The sequence below is a fragment of the Hylobates moloch genome, unplaced genomic scaffold (assembly GCF_009828535.3).
Source record: "Hylobates moloch isolate HMO894 unplaced genomic scaffold, HMol_V3 SCAFFOLD_9, whole genome shotgun sequence".
In the NCBI taxonomy this organism is placed as follows: domain Eukaryota; kingdom Metazoa; phylum Chordata; class Mammalia; order Primates; family Hylobatidae; genus Hylobates; species Hylobates moloch.
Window position 1 is genome coordinate 93,623,031 of NW_026652284.1, and position 17,202 is coordinate 93,640,232.

The 17,202-nt window shown below is 37.9% G+C and overlaps 1 protein-coding gene across 2 annotated transcripts in view; it reads right to left on the bottom strand.

Moving 5' to 3' along the window:
• Nucleotides 1–16,585, bottom strand: part of CSMD3 (CUB and Sushi multiple domains 3) — a 1,208,741-nt gene extending 1,192,156 nt beyond the window's left edge. For both annotated transcript variants that reach the window (XM_032760296.2, XM_032760295.2), the window contains exon 1: nucleotides 16,408–16,585. In XM_032760296.2, coding sequence (XP_032616187.1) covers nucleotides 16,408–16,585 — 178 coding nt within the window. The remainder of the gene's footprint in view (nucleotides 1–16,407) is intronic.
• Nucleotides 16,586–17,202: the final 617 nt, after the last annotated feature.

Sequence of the window (17,202 nt, forward strand, 5' to 3'; positions counted from 1 at the left end):
ATAAAATAAGAAATATTAATTAGGCCAGGTGGGGTGGCTCACGCCTGTAATCCCAGCACTTTGGGAGGCCGAGGCGGATGGATCACCTGAGGTCAGGAGTTGAAGACCAGCCTGGCCAACATGGTGAAACCCCACCTCTACTAAAAAATTAAAAAAATTAGCAAGGCTTGGTGTCAGGCACCTGTAATCCCAGCTACTTGGGAGGCTGAGGCAGGGAGAAGTTCTTGAACCTGGGAGGTGGAGGTTGTAGTAGCTGAGATTACCCCATTGCACTCCAATGAGATTCCGGTTTAAAAAAAAAAAAAAAAGAAAGAAATGTAAATTATAATATGATGATGACGTATAAGTATTAGCAAATCATTCAAAGAAATACTACTGATAGAAATAAATATAACTGACATCATAAAACCCAATCCTGATGCAAAAAATAATTAGAGAAAAACACGACAAATACGTAAGAAGATAATTTAAACACTATGTTTTTCATATTCCAAATTTCTAAGACCAAAAGGAAAAAAGATTATAATGAATCCAGAGTTAAAATGAGCCAAATATTGGCAAATAGAACACAATCACGTATGAAAGGAATTGCCAACCAGGGTTGAGCAGGGTTTATCCCAAGATAATTGCACTGTGATTGGGATGACAATGAATGTTAGTTTCTTTTCCTGCCATGAAGATGAGCAAAGAAATGAAGAAGCATACAAATTAAAAATGCCTAATGACTTTTCCTACGGACAAAAGTGTTTTCACAAGCTCTTTGAAGAAAAATTAACTATAATAAAAGTTGAAACAAAATATAGGGCACAGATTTTATAAATTAGAAATACCTGTGCTTAAATATCCAGCTAATAAGAATGCATATACTTCATGTTTACATTGTGTTTATTCACTCTATAAAATTTTGTCGACTGCATTTTTCTGGGGCTCAGAAAATGATACCCTGAATGTCTGGCACTTTGGCATACTGAATGCTTTGAAATGAAATAGGTAGGCCTCAGAAACAAGATTTGGAACCAAGGTCTCCTTCTGCCCTTCCCATCCTCCTCTTCCCCTAGCCATCCTCCATTTTTCCCCAAGCACAAGGAAGGACTTTTTCTGGAATTTTCTTATCTGACTAATAAAATTTCTTTCCAAAAGGAATGCAACTGATGTAATACCCAGGAAATAGCCAGGAAAGATTTATTAAATACCATGGAAAGATTAACCACTAATGAAGACAAGAGAATAAAAACCACACTCTGATAGAATTTTATCTATTTGCCCAAGGACAGCTTTGAGTGATTACTGGGAAACATTATCTGAATAATAAGACAACTTTGTTTCACAGCAAAGTTCTGTCCCTCACCTTGCTGCCACCTCCCCGAGAGCTCAGAGGAAATTTCTTCCAGGTCATTGTTTTCTGGAACTCACTTATCTCCCCCTGTAAATCATTTGCTACCCACAAAATTAACTACTGCTACTGCCCCCACTTCTTATTTCGCTGTCCTCTATGAAGAGGGTATTTAAGCCTCAACCATCTGGCTTTTCTTTGAGTCTCTTTGTGGGGCTTCCCTCATGTCCATATGCACAGTAGAAAATTGTATGCTTTTTTGCTCTGTTAATCTCTCTATTGACAGTCATTTCAGAGCACGTTCAAAGAAGAAGGAAGAAAAGCTTTCCCTCTGCTCCTACACATTAAATTTGGGGTTTAAAAAGTACATGATGCATGTGTAGCAAATTTGCTGCTTTTATCTAAACATTCTTCTTAGAGAGCTTGCTGATCTGGCAAAGATCACTTGATTCAAACTTGACCTCATTTGTTTGTATCTTATAGTTATTTAAGTGAAAGTCAATCAATATGGTATTCCTCTGTAAGTCTGAAATAAAACAAACAGACTGTGTGTTGCAGTAAAGTTGTGGGGCCATGTAGAATTTCATGGAAAGGTAGTACCATGGAGGCAACACAGTATCACCCTCAAGTTAAGGTAGTGATGGGGTAGAAACAAGACCCTATCCTAGGGAGCTGGCTTGTAGAGGTGAAAGACAAAAACATGCGAAACAAACAACAAAACACTGGAAAAGTGACAGTGTGGCCCACAGAGTGTAAGAGAGAGATGAAAAAGAAAAATGTTTTTATGGCTTCTTAGGCTATTTTTTCACCTTAAATTGAGTTTTTAATTATTTCTTTTAAACTTGACAGATAACATTGTACATAGGTATCAGCTAGAACATGATACTTTAGTGTAGATTATCCCTTATTCAAACTGCTTGGGATGAGAAGTGTTTTAGATCTCAAATTTTTAAAAAAATTTTGAATATGTGCATATACACAATGAAATATCTTGGGGATGGAACCCAAATCTAAACAAAAAATGTACTTATGTTTCATATACATAATATATATATAGCCTGAATATAATTGTTTAATATATATAGCCTGAATGTAATTTTATATATGTTTTTAATAATTTGGTTTATGAAAATAACTTTTTACTGCATTTTGACTGTGATTCATCACATAAGGCTAGATATGAAATTTTCCACTTGTGGAATCATGTCAGACCTCAAAAAGTGTCACATTCTTGAGTATTTTGAATTTCAAATTTTCACAGGGGTGCTCAACCTGATACATACATTGTAGAATGATGAAATCTAACTAATCAACAACTGCCTAACCTCACATAGTTATCATTCTTGGCTGGCTGTACCTCTTTTTTTTTTTTTTTTTTTTTTTTGAGACGGAGTCTCGCTCTGTCACCCAGGCTGGAGTGCAGTGGCGCAATCTTAGCTCACTGCAAGCTCCGCCTCCCGGGTTCACGCCATTCTCCTGCCTCAGCCTCTCCGAGTAGCTGGGACTACAGGCGCCCGCCACCACGCCCGGCTGATTTTTTGTATTTTTAGTAGAGACGGAGTTTCACCGTGGTCTTGATCTCCTGACCTCGTGATCCGCCCGCCTCGGCCTCCCAAAGTGCTGGGATTACAAGCGTGAGCCACCGCGCGCGGCGGCTGGCTGTACCTCTTATAGATAGCTTCTCTGAGATTTTCTTTTGTACTAACAGTGAACAAACTGACTTGACAGCCTCTCCACTGCATTTTAGGCAAGCAGTCCATGTTATGATATTGCTGTTATATGTAAATTGTCAGCGATCCTTTGAAATTGAGTTGTAATTTAAGGAGGAAAAACAAAGTGAGTTGAAAGGCAGCACAGGGATATATTGTTTATGGTTGTTTCTTTGTGTAATACAGCTTTGTCAAATGTAAAAGGACCACTTTCTTCTTTGTTATGTCAAATACAAAAAAAAGAAAAATCTTAATTGCTGATGTTGGGATATTGATGAAACTAAATCAGCATGTAATGCAAATTACCTCACATGAATTAGTATAAGATTTAAATAGGTCGTCTTTATGTTATGTGTTATGGAGATTGTTGAAAATTCACCCTGAAACACTTGGAAGTGCTTTGCTTTATTTGTATAAAGTTAAGTAAAACAATGCATGTTACTCAAAGCCATTTTTTCTCCAGCTTCACAATATACTAATTTCATTGAAATTATCAAAGCAGAAAAAATAGAAATTCACATAGATATGGAAATGTATAGTTCTGATCTTACATTAATAGTCAAGATTTTGAGGCTTAGCAATAGGAAAAAAAACCTTTACTATTTGTTGTGTTAATAGACATTAAATCTGGTTTCTCACACAATAAGTAATTATTAGCTCACCAAGAAATGTGACTTATAGAATGTGAAAGGGAATGAGGAGACATTTTTGTAGTTCTGAAGTAATCTGTTGGTACAAATATCAGAATAACATGAATCATCAAAATAATATACTTGGCAGGAATGAGAAAAATGGAAAATACATGATGAAATTTGATGACTCTCCAAACTTTGTAAAGATAGATCATTTTACCAAACTCCTATGTAGCAAAACTAGCATTGATGAAATGACAGTATTTTCCCCATTATGTCTTCATTTATTACTCTTAACCTCACAGATTAAAATCAAAACAAAACATAATGTACTTATTGAAAAACTGTGCTTCATCAACACACATCTCCAGTAAAGACAACAATAACAAATGGAAAAAATTACTAGATCTGTTATATTTATATTTAGCTAATTTTCTTGCTCTTTTTAGGTGTTGACCTAGGTAAGTTAGCTCAGTCTTCTTTCATGTGAATCATGAAATAAGGGACAGAGATTTGAATTTAAATTGAAAGTATTAAGAAGCCAAGGAGGGGTTCTGAGACAGGAACAAACATTAAAAAAAAAAAAAAAAAAAAAAGTGTAAGAGCACAATTTGGTGATCACAAATGATTATATAATTGTACAAACACTATTAAAGAAATACATGTGCGATCTTCATTAATACTGGATAAACTAGTTAATATCAGTTGGCTGAACAGATGGGAGTCAATAAACATTTTAATTGGAAATTACAAGAGAAAATTACATTAGGTTAAATTGCAGAAATGATGCCTTTCATTGGAAAGTTACAAACAGCATCTGTAGAATGTTGTATTTACCTGTGATAAGGTAAAGATACAATATATATGATATATAAATAAAAGTAGTATTAACTACACTGATATTTACATGAGAAGAAAATCCCATTGAAGAACTAAACAATTTTACAATAATCAGATTGTTTTGGCATTACATACACAGAAAGCCTGCTTCAAATAGATGCTGACTTCCTTTAGGATAGGGACGAGTCTTCATCCCCATATTTGCAAAGTCTAGGCAAGAGTCTGATACATACTGGCTCTCAATAAATAATTGATAGCTGAAGGAATGTCTCAAAGAGTTCTAGAACTGATAAATAACCCACTGATTGTTTTGCAGAAATAAAACTTACTGATCACTGTATCCTTCACAACTTAAATTATGTCAATCCCATAATATTCACTTCAAAAGAATACCATTGTAATACATAAAGCATAATATTCTAAATTTTACTTTAACCAAAAGAAAATTATATAAAAAAATTAATTTGATATTTACATGAAATAGCAAATGATAAACTTAATATGTCTAATATCTTCCAATTTCTTTTTAGGGCTTTGTGAAATTGCTTTTGAAAGCATAATTAGAATATCAAGTCTTTCTAAAATAGGAAATTTTTAATACTTTTTGTGAAGAAGGGGAAAATAAGTAGTAATCTTCAAATTATTGAAAAATGGCTAATTTCTAAGAACTCACAAATTGGCAATATATAAAAAATAAGGTCAAAATGTCATTTCTGATATCTACTTGTTAATATATTAATGAAGACTCTCAAGCTAACACAGATATTAAAGATTTTCTAGCACTTGCTAGAAAATTGATCTTAAGGGTTTCTGTCTGACCTCCTTTAAAAAGATTAAACAAATAAAAGAGTACTCAAGTACTGGCAGGATTTAAAGACGAAAGTTTTTTAAAAGACTGTAAAAAGAGCCTTGAACATGAATTCAATACAGGTAATTATGAGCCTGTCAGCATTTCTATCACAAACTTCATTTAGAGGTTTTATCATTTCCATAATCTTAAAAACTAGGAAGCTGAAAGTTGGCACACAAATTAGCAGCCTGGATGCAAATTTATTTACACAAAACATTTGAATCAGTTCAGCTGTTTTGATTTAGACATCAGCCAAAATATCTTAACTCCAGATTTCTCCATATATGTGAACACTGAGTAAATATTTTGTCTAGAGTACATAGTTAGGTCACTTAGAGTATGGAATCAATAAATTCAAGGTAGAGTATGTTTCATCTCCAAAAAGAGTCAGCTGTATTTTTTTTGCCAGTTTTTCTAACTTTAATCCCTTATCTTGCATATGCAGCCTTTAGCAACACAGAGTTCAATATTAGAAAATGCAGGTAGCTCAGCATAAATTCATTACTAACATTTAGTTGAGATTAAAATTATACTTCTGATAACGGATTCAGAGGAGGCATTTCTGCATAATGAAAATATAGTTTAAAAGTGAAAACTAAATCACTTCTAAAAATTACAAATTAGCTTAATTTAAAGCTTATATTGTTTTAATTATTGACTAAGTTGATAAACTTCATTGTGGGTGTATGCATTATGTGGTACATTATGTGTTCTTTTAAGAGAAAGTAAAATAAGAATATGTTTTCCTCAAATATCCTTCAAATAAGATAACTCCCATAATGTAAACAAGCAAAAAAGATAAGAAGATTAAAAAAAAACATACCCCATAGAAAGCTAAAATACACATTTGAGAAATTAGAATAATATCAAATAACAAAACACAGCTGAAAGTTTTATTAAGTAGTTATCAAAGAAGAAACAAATGGCTAATAGGAATGTGAACTAGTTTGGGAAAAGTTGTTTTGATTGTCTACCTCTCCCTAAGATCACGAAAATGAAATGTCAAGTGAATTTGTGATTTTAAATCTCAATAAAATCAAATAAATACTAACAACAATCGGATGCATTCTAAAATGAAAAACTTGGCTGATCATCAGTTTTCAACAATAAATAAAATTTTGGAATGGATAATTGTAGAAAACAGACTTGGAGACAAATTATAAATGTACTTTTATCTGGGACTTTGCCAATCTTGGAGAAATCTACATCTATCTGTTATAAGATCATATATCAAAACTATTTAAAATAAGAATGGCCTATGAAGAACTATTAAATGCATTAAGTATATCCTATGACTAATACACATGAGGACATTATTAGGATAACTTATCTTTAAAATTAGAAAGACAGGTTAAAATAAAATTTCTGAAAATATAACAACAAATAAAGCTTTAATAATGCATGTAGAAAAAGGCTAGTTTATATTAGGAGAGTCTATAAAGTTTAGAAATGACAAAAGTAATATAGTTACATATGAAAATATATTTTATCATCTTCACAAGAAAATGTAATGCTAAATTTGACCACTTAAGTATAATTTAATAAAAACATTTTTTCTTTCATAGACTGATGTATATCTATATTCCCCCCAGTTAATCCTTAAGTTAATCTTTAGATTGCATGTGAAGTTTCCCATTTGCGTATATTAATATACTCATGTATCTGTGTCTCCTTACACAATTACTTCAAAAAGTCTAGTTTTAATTCTGATCAGGATTTTGGGGTAGGCACAGTGGTCTCTCCATTCAATGAGCTTTACTCTCATAAACCAATTATGTCTAAAAGAAAAGAGGCTCATAAAGTAGTATCAAATACAAGAAAAGTACACTGGACAGGTAAAGACTGGTTTTCACTCTCTAGCTTGGCAAGTCATTTCATTTCTCTGTCCTGTCTCCTCTTTTATGTGAAGATACACAGCTACCCTTATATTTTTAACTAACGGGCACTTATGGACTGAAATAGACTTTGTGAATGGAATTTGGATATGCATATTTTAATTTTGAAAAATATGTATTTGCCCCCCACAAATAAATCTAATGCACATTTCCTGCCTAGCAAACACTAGACTGGGGACACTGTGAGAACTTTCATATCCTTTAAATTCTGTAGAGCTGAGTGGAAGATTAAGATACCAAGTAAAACAATTTTATTTTTCAATGCTTATGATATAATTTTATCAATTATTTTATATGTGAAGTTCATAAATTTATCTGCATTCATAAATGTTAAATTTTACTCAAGAGCTCTCCATTAGGAGCTAAGGATTATAATGTTTGCTTCTGTTTTATCTTACTTAATGTGGCTAGTTTTATATTTTATAGTGTCATATTTAACATATGTATTGCCTATGCATTTACTTTGCTTACTATCGCTTATAAAAGTAGAAAGTATCTTTTGTATCTATTGTACAGACCATTTAGAGAATAAAATTAGTCAAGTTAAGTGAAAGCTGTTGAAAATTACAAAACCAATTAAGTTATGTGTTATTGTAACTGTGGGATATCTATCTATCTATCTATCTATCTATCTATCTATCTATCTATCTATCTAATCATGACTATTAATCTTAAGCTTTCTTCTAAATTAAATTTTCAGGGCCTCAAAGTTTCTCTTAAAAATGAAGAGGTTTAATTGGTAACTTAGTCCTTTACATTTTCCTTTTAGATGTTGGTAAGTCTATGGCTTATGAATCTACTATCATTTCAGATTTCACTTAGCTAACTGTATGATCCTGGAAAATCATTGAACTCTGGAGTTAGGAAAATGTGTACTATTTGAAAATGGAGATAATAATCTCTGTATAGGAGATAATAATCTCTATATGGGAGATAATAGCTATCTCAAAGATACTTATTAGAATTCAGGAAGAAAAGGGAGAAAAGAGCTGTTTGAGATGTAAAGGACACTTTAGTTAAGGGCTTAGCAGAAAGCATCACACATGAAAAGACACAACAAAGAATTTTATCCTGGTACCATTTCTGAAAACATAAGAATGTCTCGTATCCTCTCTATATAGTAAATAACTCTGATCATTCTGGAGTCAACCAGATAAACTTGTATAACAGAAAACTATGGCAAAAGCCCTTGCTTTTTTAGTTATTGGGGATGTAATAAGTCTACTTTTATGGAGTCTGTTTCCATTTACAAACTTCCTCTCAAAGTGGTATTTAATCATATTTTTTAATGTCATAGTTAAAAAATTCTTCCTATTATTTTAAACTCATGATCATTAATATACCTTTAAAAATTGCTAACATCAAGCAAAGAAAATCTTCATAATCTTAAACATTACGGACTTAGGTTTTTAAGGGAATTACTCGTTACCATTTACATATTTCAATCTTTTTCTGAACATTTCAACTCCTCAAAGAGTAGAATTTATTAACTTTGCAAATTTTACTCCCATATCATAAAATGACTTTAAAAATATTTCAACTATCACTAAAATTGATAACATACGGATTTTTATACAATTAATATTTATAAAATATTTGTAAAATGTATTATTGTTTCTTATAGAATTTTGAATGATAATTGTCTTATATATATCATGTGAAAAAATATGCAGATGAAAATGTAACTAGAGAGAATACATAAATCTCATGTAAATATGACTTAAACTAATAAAACCCATGAAAAAAATAAAGAACCATTTCTCTAGATTTAAAAGCTTTTAAGTAAGAAATTGTCTACAGATTATAAGAAATAAAAAAAAATTTGATTTTAAGTACTGCCCCTCAATGTTCTTTTGAGACATGAAAAAGTCAATACACTGATTTTATTTATAGACTTGTAATGTCAAGAAATAAACTTTACTGAAGATACAATTAGTTATTTATTTGACGTACACATTATATCAGTCTTAGAAAAGTTTTTCATTCCATAATTATCTCCTTTTGTCTTCTACCAAATAAGTAATTATCATTTTAAAAATTTTACCACAAACATGTAATTACTAATACTAATTGATATATAGTACTGAATTATTAATTTTTCCGACTGACTATCTTCATTGGTGCCATCTGAGCTAACTTTCTAATAAAATTGGTAAGGTAAAGTAGAAAAAGAATTGAAAATGAGCTTGAATGCCCTGTCATCTAGTCTCAGTTCTGGAATTAAGGGTCTTTGTAAACTACCAAAAATTACTTATCCTTTCTTGGCATTTGCGCTTATTGTAAAATATATGAGCAGTGAACTAGCTGATATTTAAGGACCTATGAATGTCATGATTTGTGACAAGATGAATGAACAAATTCATGTTAGTACATTAATCAGTCACTATTAAAAGAAATCAATATCAGAATGCAAGGGATGAAATCAGCACAGGAGGAGAGGTAGCATTTTTTTTTTTTTTTTTTTAGCTGTGAGTCTGCCCCTTATTCATATAGCCAGCACCAGAAGTAAATGTGTAAAGGTGATAAGCAGCAGTTTCAGAGTGTTTCTCAGCTGTATAACAGACTGGGAACTTAGCCAAAGTGAAATAATAGCTAGTGAGAAGAGGCTACACTTTTTATTTACTGTTATGGAAAAGTGAAGGTGGTGGTGTTATAGATAAAGTGGGAGTTCAGACAGGCTTTGCATGTGCATGTTTATTTGAATAATATTGGCAATAGCTACTAGTGCCAAGCACTGGGCTATGTACGTGATTTATGTCATCTCCCTATAAACCCTTGATATTGTCATGTATTTTTTTTTACAGATAATAAAACTGAAGCTTAGGAAAGTTGAATTGCTAGTCCAAAGATAATTGTGGGCAAAAATCATTATTTGACCTTCAGTGGCTCCAGAGCCCTTGCTCTTTCCACTTTACTGTAGTGTTGCTCAAATTTTAGAGTGCAATCAGGACTTACCTGGATGACTTGTTTAAACCATCAGTGTCTGTGCCCAACTCCCAAAGCATCTGATTCAACAGACCTTATCTGGGAAACTGAGGTATTTTTATTGCTAAAAAGTTTTTAGAGGATGCTGGTACTACTTGTTGGAGAACACTTTGAAAATCACTGTAGTCCAAACATTTAAGGGCCTTAACTGAATAATGTGATGATATCTCCCACATAATTACCATTGTTATTTTCCTTCCAAGCACAGGTATATAATACGTATGTTAATGTAAATTTAGACATTTTAGAGATTTCAAATTAGGTTGTCGGCAACAAATTATCACTATATAGAAAATATTAATCATTAGGATTACCTTAACCAGCACCAAACAACAGCTTAGCAAAGGGCCTTAAGACATGAAATATATTTGATGGCTGCAAGGCTGGGGCCTTAAGAGAAGGAAAGGTGATCATCAGCAATGTGGCTGTGAATACCGGCAGGTCTTCAACAAATTGATTTTTCTCTGTGATACTTTTAAAAGTGATGTTCCTGAAGAGAATAAGAGCCTCACAAGGGGCCCAATTCTGAGAAAACCTTGCAAGCATGGAGATAGGTATACCTGGAAATACCGTGAATCACCCACCTGCTCACTCTGAGAGCAGAAAGATGAATTTGGCAACCACAGTGTCTGTAATGGCACCATTCGCATACTCAACCAAAGTCCAAATCAATATTTCCACTGTATTCTAAATTATATACTCCTTTGGATTATGAGTAAAGGGGACAGAAGAAAGAGATAGGGAAAAAACAGTTAAAGCTATGTTTTAATGTACATGTAAATAAACTAAAATGTTCTTAGATTTTACTTGTATCTTACACATTTTTTCTTAATCTGTCATTTACAACCATTTTATTTCTAATTTCCCAAATCTTGGAATTCAAAGTACAAGATGGCGTATTTTCTCAAAAGGTCATGTTGCTTAAAGGAACTGGTGCCTTACCAGGCATATGCTTAGTGCTTTAAAATAGACAATATATTGAAGATATTTTATATCCTTAAGCCATTTCTGAAGCCCCTGATAAGTAAGTAGAAGAGAAACACCCTTTGGAACACATGAAGAAGTGTATTTGGAGGCTAAGGAAGTAAACTTTAGTTCCTTCCACTTTTTTGCATTTGAGATCTTAGAAACCGTTTTAAGGTCAAAGGTTTTTTTTCCCCACATGAGTACAAAGGCATTATTAACTGCACACCTCTCCTACTTTTTTTGTTTGTTTGTTTTATCAGCTATCACTTATGATAGAGTTTTACTGTACTTAGAACCATGTACAGATGACATTTGGTGTCTATTTGTTATTTCACTGTTCTGTAGACACCAAATTTTGTGTTTAGGGAAAAGACGTGTATACTCCAAATTAATTCAGCTACCCTACAAATAGAAATGCTAATTAAGATCATGAACGGTAACAACTGCTGGAACGAAGCCTTTGCTCCCCGAGTACTTAATTTATTGAGTAATTCTACTCTTTTTCTCCTTGAAAGATCTCCAGGGAGCTGGCATCAGGTTTTCAAGATGCTGAAACCTTCTCCTTAATTATTTCTGCTCACATACTCTTCCAATGAGGGCCTAATGCAGCACCCGCCTCCTCCCCAGCCAGATGATTCCGGAAAGTACGGTGCTGCAAAAGGACATTTCAGAGCGCTTTCAACAAGCTAACTGTCCAGGGAAGTTCAGCTCGGAATTCTGGTAACTGTTCAAGCCCTGTCAGTCCGGTAAGTTGGGTTAACTTAGCAACTCGGTGGTGCAAAGCCTCCCCGAAGATAGGACCGCATTCAGGGAGAAGAGAACCAGCCTCATGCCTGAGCCGATCTTTCTTCCTTTCGTTGTCCTCCTTCGTTATTATTCTGCAATGCGCAGCAATCCCTGTGCGTGCCCCTGTGTCAGCCCCTTAGCTGGTCACTCCAGCGGGGCTGAGAGAAGACCACCTTGGCTACTCAGATGGCACTGTGCGGTTTAATTTCTTCTGCTCTCTCCCTTAGAGTCTAACTAAGCCCTTGCAGCACTTGAGCCAGGGGGCTGCCCTCCTGCTGGCCTTTCCCTCGTCGTTGAACGGATCTGGGGGACGGGGACGTTGTAGGGGAGCCACAATCCCCACTCCTTGTTTCCCCAATGTGCTTTCCGAACTCCCTGAGTGCGTCTTAGATAAGTTATTTGAGTGAGGACAGCGCTGCGGTCCGCCTGGAGAAAGGGAGCTTCCTCCGCACTTCTGCTTCATCGTGACAGCAGTGGTCGCAGCGCCACTGACCATCTGGAGTCCTGGGAACATTAACGCACTGTTACCCGCCAGGCGTTTCCGCCTAGGACACACTCACACCCACCCTCGGAGCCTCCTAAAGGCTTCTCCGTGTCAATTCATGTGTCCTCCTCCCAGCAGCACACACACACGCACACACACACGCAGGCACACACACACACGCACATCAAGAGCCAAGTCAGCCACCCAGTTTCAACCTCGGGTTGTCCATGAAAATTCAGGGAGGCTGATCTTCTTGAAGAAATTAATGAGTGTTCCCAGAGGAAGTAGATGTAAGGGAGGGGCGCCTGTCCAAACTGCAGCAGGAGGGGGCCCTGACTCAAACACAAAGGTTACCTTTCAGTGGGTTTCTCAGTCTTGCTAGTGTTGGGGGAAGGGTTTTGATAATGGTTTTGGCTAGGTGGGTTTTTGTTTGCTGTTACTGTTTTGAAAAGACATTGATTCCCCTTCCCCCAGCCCCCTTTGTAAAGCTCTCTCAAGCTAAGACAGATCTTTTCCTGACGTGTTGGGAAACACTGTCGCCTTATGGGCGAGGACTGTGGGTGTCAGTCCCCGGGGACACACGTGGGGCTGAAAGCTCGGGACATGACCACCTGGGTGGGCGTCTGTAAAAGGTGCTAATGAGTGCCTCTGGCAGCTCTTCCCCCTCATAAGACACCCGCGCCCCTCTCCAGTAGCAACTAACTGCGGGAGAGGATGCGATTTCCACTTTTCCAAAAGACCTCTGTGGCAGGAGTAGTATCTCCTTGGACTCTCGGAGCACGCAGAAACGTGGATCCTTCACGAAGTCGCTCTGGCGAGAATCCCTGGAAAGACGCTCCGGCGTGGGGTGCGCGACGCCGCACCCGGTCTCCCACCTGCTGCCTACCCAGAGATCTGTGCCTTCGCGGTACCTTCGCTGCACGGTGTGTGTTCCCCTGGGATCCATTGACAAGCAGCGTGGGAAAGCATCCCATGGGTGTCTCTTTACATGGGCGGGACGCTTAAGCACGACTTGGAGATTCACAGTTTCTATCTGGGTGAGACCTAAACAGACACGCTGCAGCTGGAGGCATTTCAGAAACCTCAGCCTGTGTGTGTGTGTGCGTGTGTACGTGTGTGGGGGGTGCGGGGGAGGGGAGTTCAGTTTGAAATAGGCATGGATCAAGTCTAAGCAGCACCTGCCCTGTCCCACGCCTCAATTTGGTGCTCTCCACAGCCTTTTATTTCACATGGTGACAGTGGAAATGAAATGCCAAGGAAAGGTTGTTTTCCTTTTCAGCTCCACCCGAGTGGTTCAGGCCTACCTAAGACCACTTTATCTTACACTCCGAGGCGTTTCCTCCCACTAAGCCTCTTTGTCATTGCTGTTGGACTCAAAGGTGAGATGGTGGAGGGACGAAAACTGTAGGCAGATGGTGGAATTCTCGTGGCTAGAACTGTTCACGTGGAAAACTGCTTGCCTCGGACTTCCTGGGCCCTCACGCTAGTCTAGATTAGAACCTTTAAAATCCTTACAACGGCTCCCCAGTCTGAGATTTTTCATGGACCTCACATTCCAGAAGAAAGTGTAGAAGACAAAAGCGAGCATAGACATTGGGGCAAACAATGTTTAAGGCATTGCGTCAATCTTGGCTTTAGGAAAGCCTTGAGACAGGTGAAATTAAAATAAAATGAGGAAAGGGAGAGTAAAAAGCAACTATCAAAATTGGCATCATTCAGAGATTGACAGCAGGTCTAAAACATACAACCTATGCAAGTTTCTCAGAATTTGGGGACAGTATTCCAAGTCGTAAAATGTAGGAGATGCCTTCCAAGTGCCCGATGAGTGACAATGAATAACTTTATTGACATTGAAAAAAATTTTTTTTTTACGTATAGTCTGTAGAATATTGATTTTGCACAGGATCAAAGAAGGCTATGACATACTCTTCCTTCTCAATATCTCCAAAGCTAAACCGATTAAATCAGTCCAAAGTAAATTAACGCGCCTTTCCTTTCTATCGGCGCATCTCATTCGGAAAATACGGTAGGTGCGGGCAGCCGGGGCTCTAATTGCAGGCGGCGCGGATCGGCGTTCGTCAGGCTGGAATGCTCGCCCAGCTTCGGAGACTTCCCTCCCCCTCATCTGCCCCCCGAATGTGTTTTGGCTCAACAGGTACCACATGAAAACTCGCACTTAAACCCTGGTCATCTTCTCACAGGAGTCACCCTTACATTTTTCTGCCAGGGCTGCTGCTGGCTATTCGCGCCTCCCCCACGCGGAGCGCGCGTCTAGCAGGCAGCCCCAGGGCCATCCATTAACCACCAACTCCCAGTGGCAGGCGAACTAAGCATAAATGTGTGGCTCCTCACACGTCGAGACAGCGACAAAGAAACCTTGTAAGCAACCTGAGCCGCCTTTTGTACATTAGGCAGTGTAGTTGTGCCACTTAGGACAAGCTTTTCGGCTCAGAGCTGCTCTGAGGCCCCAGAGGGAAAAGAAAAATCAAGCTTTAAGGAGCAGGTTGGGATTACAAGGCGGTTGCTGCCACAGAGACCGGGGCGACTTCCTGGCATTTGGGGATGTAAATTAAAATTCTAGACATGCCACCCATCATTGGTCATAGTAGAGGGAGAGGTAACCTCTCCAGCTCCCTCCTCCCAAAACATGAATTATCATTTCCACTGAATGCAAATGAGCCGCCTTCCGTGGGGGGACAGCCAGCTGCAAGCTGGACAATAAACTGTTTCATAGAGACGCGGCCCGATTGCGGTTCAGAGAGGCACTCCTTTACAAAGGAAGAAGCGTCCAGTTTGTGTTGACAGCCCTGGCGCGCCTGGGCCAAAACAGCACCCCTTTTCCCGCGATCCCCCGCCCCCCCGCGACACACAGACACCCGGGATTTGAAACTAGCTTCACTGAAAGCGACATCCATAGCGTCTATTCGAGCTGCCATGAGTATGGAGAGGTGATTGTTCAAAAAATGATGGCATGAGTCATAAACACCTCCTGAGTATTCTTTGCAGCAATTAATGGGCAGCAGGGTGCAGGAGAAGTTGTGGAAGAGAGGTGTGGATCTATTTTCTCCCTAAGGACAGCTCTTTTTCCCATGACACTGACTGTCCCTTGCCTTCCTGCTTGGGAATACATTTTTACATCCCACCTACCCCCTCCCCTTGTCTGTGCATGTGACACTCACTCTACCTGTCTGAACCCGGAGACTTGCTGGGGATTTTCTTTTGGTCGTCAGCTAATGACTTTCCTCCTACCTTCATTCATCCCTTAAGGTGATTCTTTACACTTCATGGCATTTCAGACCCTTTGAAAGCCTCATTTTTTGCCAAACCTCTACCACAGGTCCTAGGGAAGCTCCCCTACATTTAACATTGAATAGAAGCCCACGTAGAAATAATTTACATACATATGCATGCAGACATTCATGTTGGTGTGGCAGTGCTTGGAAGATCCCTGTGCCCTAATGCATTTAAAATCAACACATTCCTAGCACGTCGATAACTTTCTTCCCTGAAAGGGTTAAAAAGCATTTAGACCAGCGTCTTTAATATATGTATTCCATCTAAAGCCTCAAGCCCTAGTGATCTGACAAGAAATCAAGGTAATCCTCACCACTAAGAAAAGTCTTGCAGAGGAATTCTGCCTGGATATCCACTAGTTAGAGGCTATACTAACCAACTCACGTATTCGTTTGAGCATACTGCAAGAATATTTATTGAGCACAAGCTCAATCACCGCATTGAACGCCAAATCTGGCAAGCAAAATGCATTTCCTATCTGAGGGGGGGAGAACGAGCTGTGAATCAACTCCTTCTTTAGTATTATCAGATTATTTTATCGGTGCAAATTGCAAAGTAAGCTGCCAGCCTCTCTCCATCTACAAGTCAGCCCACCTCCATCCAAAGCGGAGGGGACCCCCAAAGCAGACCTACCTTTCACACAAGACACCGTCAATAAAAAGACGAGGTTCCAAAACGTAAATCCACTTTTAATCCCCATTTTCTTCATCAGGATGAAGTCCAGGCGGCCACATTTAGCGCATCTTCGCTTGCCAGGCTCCCAGGGTTTGGATTCCTTTGCTCGGCTTTCCCCTTTGCGGATCCTTTTCATATTATTCGCGAGCTCCTAATTCCTGCTCCTCAGCCCGGCGCAGTGGAGTTGTTGCTGTTGTTGGTGCGCGGTCACAGCTCGGAGTGAATGGTGTTTCTGGGATACCACAGCAACCTTGACGAGGACTCAACCATCTCTCCAACGGGGGCACAAAGTCTCCGCTACTCTGGATTCTGTCTTTTCTTGTGCGTTTTTTCCCCTCCACCAAAATCTACCCCAATTCTAGCTCGTTATAGCAACCACCAGAAACCACTAGTGAGCCTCTTAAAACCCAGCTCTGCTCTCTGATAAACTCCACACAATATTTGAAATTAAGGGGCTTGCTTTTTTTCCCCGAATAGATCAATTCTGCCTGTAAAAGCAGCCCAAGAAATAATATGTTAGTGAGCTCTCCGTTGCAGGCTGCGAATACGGAAGCATGTCAAAGGAATATTTTAATCGGAGGATCTGTGTTGCTTTTGGGGAAACCGTGACGATAATGAATCGGGCTCCATCGATGCCCACGTCGTTATAATGGGACATGTGTTACTACTGTAGTTGCAGTATATTTCAGGCAGGCTTCTTCCATTTATTATCCTGTGATTTAATTGAAAAAGGAAATCACAGACAATTTTCTC